General features: G+C 42.2%; 1 protein-coding gene and 2 non-coding genes across 3 annotated transcripts; all 3 read left to right on the top strand.

Annotated features, from left to right (window-relative positions):
• Positions 1–232: 232 nt before the first annotated feature.
• Positions 233–4,967, top strand: Rps3a (ribosomal protein S3A). Its single transcript, XM_046458834.2, has 6 exons — positions 233–386; positions 1,141–1,244; positions 1,631–1,818; positions 3,709–3,917; positions 4,526–4,635; positions 4,797–4,967. Exons 1-6 carry the CDS (start codon positions 325–327, stop codon positions 4,916–4,918), a joined length of 795 nt encoding a protein of 264 aa, XP_046314790.1. The 5' UTR covers positions 233–324; the 3' UTR covers positions 4,919–4,967.
• LOC124102794 (small nucleolar RNA SNORD73) lies at positions 2,757–2,829 on the top strand. The gene has a single exon (XR_006854989.1). It is a non-coding gene; the product is annotated as a small nucleolar RNA SNORD73 (small nucleolar RNA).
• On the top strand, positions 4,187–4,255 carry LOC124102795 (small nucleolar RNA SNORD73). Its single transcript, XR_006854990.1, has one exon. It is a non-coding gene; the product is annotated as a small nucleolar RNA SNORD73 (small nucleolar RNA).
• Positions 4,968–11,416: the final 6,449 nt, after the last annotated feature.

Here is an 11,416-nt window from a genome sequence, read left to right as displayed (position 1 = left end):
GTGGCCCTCTCTTTATTCGGAAACTTACTTCCTCACTTCAAAGCCACAGAAACCACAGGTCTCTAGGTCTGCACCTCAGGCGGCTGGCACCTGAGTCTCCAGAGCACGGTCTCCCAGCGAGCGCAAAGCGTGCTAGGCGGCCTCCTCACACACGAGGGCGCTCTCGCAACTACAGTCGAAGGAGTAGCTCCGTTTGCTGTCGCGATATTCTTGACGCCGGAAGGGCGAAAGATCAGAGGTCACGTAGACGGCGCGTCCCGTCCCCGTACGCCTAAGTTCTCGCGCGAGTTGCGCTTCCGTCCTTTTGGCTCTCTGAGCAGCACCATGGCGGTAGGCAAGAACAAGCGCCTTACAAAAGGCGGCAAGAAGGGAGCCAAGAAGAAAGTGTAAGTGGCGACCATCGTCGGTCCTCGCTGTTGGGGTCCTGCTGGAATCGGCGGGCGGGCTCTAGATCGCGGTGTGGGCTGGATGGCGAGGATGCTGGTTGGATTGCGCTGGCCCTGACTTTGGTTCAGAGTGCACCGCGGCCTGGCGGATATGGGTGCTGCGTTGCGCAGGGCTGCCTGCTTTTCCCCAGACTTCCTGGGTCTTGCGTGCGCCACGTGTGAGCCGAGTGTTCCCCGCGACTCGGCGTGTTCTGTTCTGTGCGCTCAGGGTAGCCTATGTCCGTGGATTTTTGGCGCCACTCCATTAACTGTTCTCCAGGAAGTTACTCCCTTCAGGGACCCGCACCTCTCTACTGCTTGGGCCCCGTGGGAGGTTCTGAGAAGCTAACCCTAAAGGGTCTTTGTTACCACTTCGTGCCTTCACGAACCTGTGGAGTTCGTGAGACGTGCAGGTTACCGGAGGAACATTTGTCCGTGTGATGGGCGGACCATGGAGGAGAGTGGCCATAACCTTAGGGTCTGTAGGCTGTACAGCGAGACTCAGAACATCAAGCTTCACGTGTGCGTGCTTCATTTCACTGTGAGGGAATTGATTGACTTTAGTGTTAGGTAGTAGTTAAGTAGTTAAGATTTCTTAAAATCTTGCTGGGAAGTGAAGTTAACATTAGTGTTAAATAAGGAAAGGTGTAAGAAATTTCAGTAATAAATACAAGACTTGCAATGAAACGTAAGCTTTTTTTTTTTTCCCCCCCAGGGTTGATCCATTTTCTAAGAAAGATTGGTATGATGTGAAAGCACCGGCAATGTTCAATATAAGAAATATTGGAAAAACGTTAGTCACCAGGACCCAGGGAACCAGTGAGTATCTTATACTTGGTTTGCATTTTCTTTAATTGAGGTATATGTATTGTAGTAGGCATATTGGGCTTCTGTTCCTCCTGTGACAGGAGACTTTAAGGACACCTCGCTTCTTGGTTTTAGGTTTGGCACCTGTGGTGGTTGTTTTTGTGGTACTCTTAAGCAAGAGTCGTGCTTTTAGAGTTCACTAACAGTGGACAAGTGGTTTTGAACTTCTAAGGGGCACTGTCAATAAGTCATTGAAGTTTTGATGAATTTGATAACAAAGATTAAGGTCTTTATTTACCATTAACTTAATTTTTAATCTCAGCTTATATGCATGACTTAGTAGACTTGTATTTATGTAGTTCCTAAAGTTAACCAGATATTCAATTCTTATTTTGTAGAAATTGCTTCTGATGGCCTCAAGGGTCGGGTGTTTGAAGTGAGTCTTGCTGATCTGCAGAATGATGAAGTTGCGTTTAGGAAGTTCAAACTAATTACTGAGGATGTTCAGGGAAAAAACTGCCTGACCAACTTCCATGGCATGGATCTTACCCGTGACAAAATGTGTTCCATGGTCAAAAAATGGCAGGTGAGACCCAAAGTTTTCTTGGAGTTCATAGGGTACATTACCAAGGATGTCATGGTGTGATGACAGGAAGGGAACATATGTAATGAAGATTTAGGTTTCATTTGAAATTTTTGATTTCGTCCTTTTAAATATATATATATATTTTTTGTCAGTGAATCTTTATGTGGTGCTGAGAATTGAACCCAGTGCCTTACACATGCTAGGCGAGTACTTTACCACTTCTTTATGACCCCAGCCCTTGATTGTGTTCTTGATTTTATTATGTGCTAACTCTGGTTGCTACTGCTGAGTTTATGATGCCTTGGCCATCCTTTATTTTTTTTGGTGGTACTGGGGATTGAACTAGGGTCACACATGAGCTATGTTCCCAGCCCTTTAAAAACTTTTTTATTTTGAAACATGCCTTGCCCAGTTTTTAGTGATCCTTATTCCCTCAGCCTCTCCCCAATTGGGGATTATAAGAGTGTGCTACCACAGCCAACTATGATCATCCTATTTTACTTGACATGTTTAAATTGAGTCCAAGGTTTAATACTGGGTTTTCATCGGTGTGTTTGGAACCACCAGGGGAGGCTTGCAGTTTTGCCTGTTTCTAAAATATTTTGGGATCTCAAAATCTAGTGAATTTAGAGTGAAAGGGGGGCTCGGGTTAACCTTTTGATTGCCTCTGGCTGGGAGATGTAACAGTGGCAAATTCTCTGATGTGGTGTTTAAATCATGACTCCATGTCCCATTATGTTCTTGAGAAGTAAATTTTTGTTTGCTAAGCTTTGTTTCTTGTGGAGAGAAGTATATTCTTTCATTGAATTGTGGGGGTGAAATAAGCAATCCATGTAGCACAGTGCTTAACACAAAATACTCAGCTGGTGGTACCAGAAAATATATTGGTTCACATGTGTCTGGCTAACTGTCTAGTTTTGGAATATTTTGTATATGGGAATGAATGATGACAAAATGTTTCGGTCCCAAATGATACATCTTGATTATACCGTTACATTTATTTCTGACATTCCCTTAAGGTTTTATGGTTGCATTTCTGGAAATGTATGACTGTGATTGTGTTGATGTGTTCTTTTTCTTTTTGTGGTGCTGGGGATTGGAAATGTTCATTTTAAAAATAAAAGTATGTTTAATAAATGGAAAGCAGGCAAATCAATTTTTTCGTCACCACCTAAGGTGGCCTTTTGTATTTTAAATTTAGACAATAATATGATCACTAATTATGAACTTTAATTATATATTAGCTGTGAAATTAAATATTTTAATTTTTTTTTTTTTTTTGTCAGTGGGCCTTTATTTTGCTTATTTATATGTGGTGCTGAGGATCTAACCTGGTGCTGGTGCCTCCTGCATGCTAGGCAAGTGGTCTACCACTGAGCTACTACTCCAGCCCCATTTGATTGTTTATTGTTTTGCAGTGCTGGGGATTGAACCCAGGGCCTTGTGCATGCAAGGCAAACACTCTACCAAACTGAGCTATATCCCCAGCCCCATTTGTTTGAGTTTTGAGACCATATCTCAAAAAGTTGTCCAGGCTGGCCTCTAACTTGTGATCCTCCTGCCCCTACCACCCAAGTTGCTGTGATTACAGGAGTATGCCACTGCATCCCACCTAGTTTGGTTTTTTTTTTTTTTTTTCAATTCTTTTTTTTTTTTTTTAAAGAAAGAGAGAGAGAGAGAATTTTAATATTTATTTTTTAGTTTTCGGCGGACACAACATCTTTGTATGTGGTGCTGAGGATCGAACCTGGGCCGCATGCACGCCAGGCGAGCGTGCTACCGCTTGAGCCACATCCCCAGCCCCCACCTAGTTGTTTTTAATAATGAAATTGAGGGATGAATTAATGACATTAAAATGTGTTATATCTGACAGTATCTTTTTCTCTCTAGACGATGATCGAGGCTCATGTTGATGTCAAGACTACAGATGGTTATTTGCTGCGTCTATTCTGTGTTGGTTTTACTAAAAAACGCAACAATCAGATACGGAAGACTTCCTACGCTCAGCACCAGCAGGTTCGCCAAATCCGGAAGAAGATGATGGAAATCATGACCCGGGAAGTGCAGACAAATGACTTAAAAGAAGTTGTCAATAAACTGTAAGTGTTTATTTTGTTCCTCTTACAACAGAATCCTGCCTTAGATGAGGGAAAGCATATGATAACCCTGGCTCCAAGGAGGAACCAGACCCATATTTAAATCTTCTCTGTGAATCCTGGCTATATCCCTTAAATGAAATTGTGTTAAAGTGCTTAAGTAAATTGGTTTTTTGTTTGTTTTTAATCTTTTTGTGGATGAAGCTAGCAGCAGAAAGATGTTTTGCCTTAATTAGAAAGTACACAATCTTCCACAATTAGTAATGCTTGGGAACAGGTGATGAAAAAAAAGTTTCGGTCCCAGATGATGTCTAGTGATAATTAAACATTTTTCTGATGTTCCCATGCAGCATACAGATGCTTAAGAGAGTGTAATAGTTAACCATTAAGGCTTGGACTCAGAAGGCTTAGATATTAATTTTTTCAGATAGTCTATTCTTACTTGTAAAGGGGTGATAATATTAATAAGGATACCCTTCGGTTAAGTGAGGCATTTTATGTGTAGACTTACTCTAGGGTTTCTTTCCATGTAAAGGAAGTGGGATATCCCGTGTGTGAGAACCAGAACTTTGGTTTTTGTATTTAATTTCACCATCACTTGTGATTTGCAGGATTCCAGACAGCATTGGGAAAGACATAGAGAAGGCTTGCCAATCAATTTATCCTCTTCATGATGTCTTTGTTAGAAAAGTAAAAATGCTGAAGAAGCCCAAGTTTGAATGTAAGTGAGAAATCGCAATATTTGCGAAAGAAAAATGGTGGGACTAGATAATTTTTTTTCTTAGGGCCAAATAACACCTTTTTTCTTTCATAGTATATTGAACAAATCATTGTTTCAAGATATGATAAGCTATAACTAACAAATTTTTTTTTTCTTTTTAGTGGGAAAACTCATGGAGCTTCATGGTGAAGGTAGTAGTTCTGGAAAAGCTACAGGAGATGAGACAGGTGCTAAAGTTGAACGAGCTGATGGATATGAACCACCAGTTCAAGAATCTGTTTAAAATTCAAATTTTTAATAGTGACCAATAAAAAGTCCTATTTGTGATGGTTTGCTCCTGAATTTTCTTTTAAAATAATCTGACAGCTTGGTGAATCAGATTCTCCGAGTTGGTAGTGACCTGGTGAAATTTTTAATGGATTTTATCCATGAAGTAGCAGAAATAGTATGGAAATGGTATTTCACTTATCACATGCCCTAAAGGTGTTTTTTTTTCCCCCTCTTTTTGTTTAAAAACAAGTAGATGCTGATGAAGCTAGTTTTTGGGCACAGGCATTTGTTTACCATCTGGTGAGGGCCTTCTTGCATGGCAGAAGATATCACATGTCAAGCAGACTGGTTGGTTTGTCTTTAAATGTTTAACCATCTGGAAGGCTTGTTAACAGTTCGTTATTGGGTCCTTCCCTCAGGTTTCAGATTGAGTAGTTTTAGAATGAAGCCTGAAATTTGGCATTTGTAATAAGTTCTCAGGTAATGCTGGTGGTGCAGATACGCTTGGTGCTAGACTAAATAATGAAAGCTCTGCTGGGCAGGGTAGCACACCAGTGCCTGTTCAGCTGCGTGGGAGGGTCACGTGAAATAAAAATCAAAACTGAATTTAAAAAAAATGCTGTCTTTAGCCTCTCAACTATAAAACCAATGGCAAAATTTGGATTTAAAGTTAGTCATCTGTACTCCAAAGCTGAATTCCGCTAGAGAATGCTTATTACAGGTCTGTTAACAAATGGATATTTATATTGCTCTGTGTTTCCTCTAATCACTCCCTGTTTTGTGCTTATTTCTCAGACCTTCAGTTTCCTTTTTTTCCCAGCTGATGACCTTGTTTCCTATAATCACCAAGAAGGTTAAATAGATGTGAAGGAGTCTCAAATTTCCATTGCTTCTGCTCTGTCATCAGTGTGTGCATGTGTTTGTTTTCTGCCTTCTCATTACTGGATGGACTGTGCTAAGACAACCTTTCATTCAAGCATTAGATACCATATTGTCATGCTTCATTAAGCTCTTGGTTCCAGCAATTTATTCCGTTTACCTATTCCTTTCATCAGCCCATAGGCAAAATAACTCCATTCTTTTTTTTGTGTGTGTGGTACTGGGGTTGGAACCAGGGATACTCTACCACCAAGCAACTTTCCCAGCCTCTTTTATTTGAGATAATCTAAACATAAGTTGCTGAGGCTGTTCCCAAACTTGATCTTGCCTTAGCCTCCTCAGTACCAGCTGTGATGAACATGGTTACTGGTCGGGGCAGAATTCAAGCTGTTCTAGATCTAGACAAATTCCTTCAAATGAACTTTGCCATATTTTTGTTGACCTCTGGACTCTTGACAGTGGCCTAGCCATCTGGTCTGCCACTTCAAAGACAGGCAGATCAAAGACACCCTTTTTTAGGATTGTACACTGTGGAAATAGATTGTGCTTGCTCACTGGATCATCTAGGGCACTCATGTAGATAACTCTGGTAAATGCCAGTTCTCTGGTGAGGTGAGGCATACTGGATTTAAGGTGCTAATCAAGCCAGCACCACTCAGATTGTCCCCACAATGGCAATGTGGCCACCATCATGGACTAAGCACACAGGAAAAAACTCTTGTCATGCATGGCAGTCTTTGTGACTCCTGCCCAAAGTTATTCCATTTGTCTTGAAGCAAATGAGGCAATAATACACAAGGCATTTGTTCCTGATTAACTACTTTGGACCTTTGGCCTCCTCCAAGAATAACGAATGGTGCTGTACCACTGTGGACAGATTTTTAGACTATGATATCGCTGTTACACTCTGACCAACTGACTTTGGCCATACAATTGTAGCTCTTGAAACTAATGTGTCATATTCTATGTCTTCTAGACCATCTGCAGTCTGACCATTGGGTGCCTTCTGTCAAAAAGGCCACCTAGCAGTAAGCTAAACAGATTATTTCATGCTCCCCACCATCCACAGATATCTGACATTGTTGAGCATTAAAGAGGTTTCCAACTACATCACCCTCACCTCCTGGTCCACATATCTAAGCAAGGTAGTTAGACCACAGAATATGAGTCCCCAGAAAGGGATTCTCTCTGCTGCCTGCCAGGAAAAAAAGATCTGAGTAAAAGAATGATTAGAGAAAAGTTGGTTTAGGTATCAGTTTTCTGGCAGTGGAGAAAAGCAACAACTCTGGCACTTGGGGGAAAAAAATACCTGAGGCCCCAGGAGTGAGGGAAGGGAAATAATGAATGTACAATTTGTTCCCTAGATGGTGGTTTCTCAACCTTGGCACTATGGATATTTAGGCTAGATAACAGGGGACTTTGCCATACATGGTAGGATATTAGCAGTTATCTCTAAATCTTTACAAATGAGCTAGATACCAGTAGCCCCTTCTCCCCAATTGTAACAGAAATGTCTTCAGACATTGCCAAATATCCCATGGGGTGGTGGTGGTGGGCAGAACTGTCCTCAGTTGGAACCACTGACCTTGACCCCATTCCACTACCTGATTCAAGTGGCAGTTGCAACTATGGGTGTGACCTGCTGCTGAGTTTGCCATTCCTGTCCACGTACTATGGAAACAAAACTCATGTGGATGTGGTTTAACTGATCTGCTGTTCCTGCTGCCATCACAGAAACTCCCTAATCTGAATGTGCAGACACAAAAACCAACACAGTTTTGATTCAACCTGACCACTGATATGCTTTTGATATCTGAGTGGCCTTGGATAACATTATATATGGGAAAGGAAGGTGCAACTATTGGGTGACACGGCCCCTGTGACTAAACTACTATGGAGACAATATAAATCAGATTCATCAAGTCCTGAACTAAATGACTTTGGGGTTATATGTATGTAAGGGGAAAAATGGGCCATGAGATGTCTATTGAAAACTGGGTTTCCTTTTGGGCTCATTTACTGTCCCACTAATTACTGGCAGTGATACCAAAGACTAGCAAATCAGTTTAAACTCTCTTGAATAGGTCATAAGGAATAATAGAGCCTGACCTTAAAATACCTCCTGGCTCCCCAGAGACTTACAGTTCACTATCTGGGACCCTGGAGAAGATGGCAGAGATCAATGCTACATGCTGCCTTCATCTGCTGCTTTGAGTCTTACTGATAATAACCATAATTAAATGGTATATGAGACAAATTTAGTGCATTTGGTTCTAGCCTCTGTTGGCTGGATTAATCAGAATGGCCATCAGAGTAGTTTACTCATGTAAAAATTCAAGTTTGGCCAACAGTGTGTCAGGCTGAGGAGTGAATTGTGAGAGGCAATTTGCCATAGACTGTGAGCATACCTGCACATTCTTGCAGAGTATGCCAAGAATACAATCCCTTGACTGCTCTTTGCCTGGGCCATTTCTCAGGGTTGCCTTTATGTCCTTGTGAGCAACGTTGAGGGATGAGGTAATGTTTCCCCCAGGAAAAAAAGCAGGCTTGCTTCCACTTCTATAAAAGTGGTAAATCTTAGTGTTCCTCTCCTGTAACATAACCTACTGCACAATGGGCCTTTGCATCACCTCACTGGGATTTAGGAGCTTCAGGAACTGACACAAATGAACATGAAACACAGCTATGACTTTTGCTGTAATAAAGTCCTTTGTTTCTGACCTAGTTAGTCTCATGTCTTCTGCCAGCACCCATGAGACTGCCAGGCTAACTTTTTAGCTTACAAGTTGGGTAAAACATCAAGCACCGCACAGTTCCCGATACTTTTCTCCTTCCCAATTATTCTGAAGCGAATCTGACATATCAAACATAAATATTTTAACATGTATCAATTAGCTTTCCATCACTGTAACAAAATACCTGGGAAAATCAACTTATAGAGAAGAAAAGTATATTTTAATTCAGTCTCACAGGTGGTTGCTTGGTTCCCTTGCCTTTGGGTCTGTGGTATCATGGTATATCATGGCAGGTAGCTAAGAAGCAAAGGGGAGATGGGAGGGGGTCCGGGTCTCCATACCCTCTTCAAGGTCGGCCCCCAATGACTTTTAAGTCCCTTCTACTCAGCCCTTCTGCTTTAAAGGTGCCACCACCTCCCAGTAGCACCACAAACTGGGGACACTGAGCCTTTAACACAGGGTCCTTTGTGGGACAGTTCAGACCCAACTACAGCAACCTCTAAAATGAGTCCTTAGAAACACAGCAGCCCGGCATGGGAGTGCACATCTGGAATCCCAGATACTCTGGGATCAATCTCCAGGACACCATAACCGCAAACCTCTAACATGCTTTCAAATTTGATAGTTCCCTGTCATTTGTCACCTGTGTAATGGGCGATTCTCTGTTGGAAGATACTACAGTTTGGATCTGAAATCCTCAGTCTGGGGCATTATTAGGAGGTGGTGGAACCTTTCAAAGGTGATTCCTAGTTGGATGAAGTTGGGTCAGTGGGGGCAGATATTGGGACCCTGGCCCCTTCTCTTGTGTCCCAGCTGCCATGAGGTGAGCGATTTTCTTCACCATGTGCTTCTGCCATGAGGTACTGTGTTGCCACAGGCCCCAAAGTGCCAGGGCCAACCAACGTGGACTGAAACCTTTGAAATCATAAGCCAAATTAAACCTTTCCTCCTTATAAGCTGTTTGCCTCAAGTGTTTTTTTTTTTTTTAATATTTATTTTTTAGTTGTAGTTGGACACAATACCTTATATATTTTTTTAATGTGGTGCTGAGAATCGAACCCAGGGCCTCACGCGTGCCAGGCAAGCGCTCTACTGCTGCGCCACAGCCCCACGCAGCCCTCAGGTGTTCTTAGTAGCAGGCAGTTAACTGACACAGTCCATGATAGGCTATTCGAGTGTGACATCTGTGAAGAGCAAGGACTTGAATTTGCGAAAGCTATCCTAGAGTTAAGGTACAGCAGCTGTCAGCTCCTAAACGTCTGTGATGCTGTAAGTTTTAATTTTTGTGGTACAAGAGCCCTGAATCCAGGGGCACTCTTTTTTGATTTTGTGTTGAGACAGGGTCTTGCTAAGTTATTAAGGTTGGCCTTGAACTTTTGATTCCCCTGCCACAGCCTCTCAAGTGGTTGGGATTATAGGCATGTGTCACCAGGTCCAGCCTCTAATTGTATTCTGTCAAAAGAAAATGTAACTTACTACCATAGCAGAAACTGATAATATCAATAGACTAATAAAACCAACTGCTAAGCTGGTCCTGTGGGCACATGCCTATAATCCCAGGGACTTGGGAGGCTGAGGCAGGAGGATCACAAGTTCAAGGCCTGCCCAGGCAATTTAGTGAGGCCCTGTCTCAAAAAAAAAATTTCAAAAAGGGCTAGGGCTATAGCTCAGTTGTAGAACACTTACCTTGCACATGTGAGGCACTGGATTCAATTCTTAGCACCACATAAAAATAAATAAATAAAATGAAGGTATTGTGTCCATCGATGACTATATCATATATATATCAATAAAACCTTCATTTTATTTATTTATTTTTATGTGGTGCTGAGGATCAAACTCAGGGCCTCGCATGTGCTGAGTGCTCTACTGCTGAGCCACAACCCCAGCCCCATTAAAAAAAAAATTTTTTTTAAAGTTTAAAAAAGGTCTAGAGATATAGCTCAGCAGTTTAGTAAACCTGGGTTTAATCCCCAGTACCAAAAACAACAACAAAAAATCAAAACAGAAAACCAACTGTTAAGGATTTGGAGCAACTACAATTCTCCAAACATTGCTAATGGAATGTAAAATGACACAACCACCTTGGAAAAAATAGGCAGTTTCTTATAAAATTAAAATATATCTGTTCTGTGACCTAATTATTGTTGTTATTATATTTTGCAGTTCTAGGGATGGAACTCAGGGCCTCATGCGTGCCAGGCAAGTGTTCTACCAGAGCTACATCCCTGCCCCATAATCATTATACTTAAAAGATGGAATTTCACAGGCTGGGGATGTGGCTCAGTGGTAGGGTGCTTGCCTGGCAGGCATACGTGTCACCCTGGCTTCAATCCCCAGTGCTCATGGTGGGGGGAAGATGGGATTCTCACTATATTGCCCTCGGTGGCCCCAAACTATGAGCTCAAGTGATCCCATGCTTTAGTTTCCAGAGTACCTGGGACTACAGGTACCCGCCACCGGGCCTGGCCATGACCTAATATTTTTTTCCTAGGTATTTATCCAACAGAAATGAAAAGCTGTGCCCACAAAAAAAAAAAAAAAAAAAAAAGTTTATATCAGCTGGGTGGTGGCACACATCTGTAATCCCAGCAGCTTAGGAGGCTGAGGTAGGAGGATTGTGAGTTCAAAGCCAGTTTCAGCAAGTTAGCAAGGGCCTAAGCAACTCAGGGAGACTCTGTATCTAATAAAATACAAAACAGGGGGCTGGGGATATTGCTCAGTTGGTAGAGTGCTTGCCTCAAATGCACAAGGCCCTGGGTTCAATCCCCAGCACCCAAACCAACCAACCAACCAACCAAACAAACAAACAAAAAAAAAAACGGGCTGGGGATGTGGCTCAGTGGTTATGTGCCCCTGGGTTCAATTCCTGGTACACACACACACACACACACACA

The sequence above is a fragment of the Marmota monax genome, unplaced genomic scaffold (assembly GCF_021218885.2).
Source record: "Marmota monax isolate L192 unplaced genomic scaffold, Marmota_monax_Labrador192_F-V1.1 WCK01_AAM20220418_F8-fsc00002, whole genome shotgun sequence".
Lineage (NCBI taxonomy): Eukaryota > Metazoa > Chordata > Mammalia > Rodentia > Sciuridae > Marmota > Marmota monax.
The sequence above is the reverse complement of the archived record's forward strand: the minus strand, read 5'-3'. Positions and strand labels throughout refer to the sequence as shown.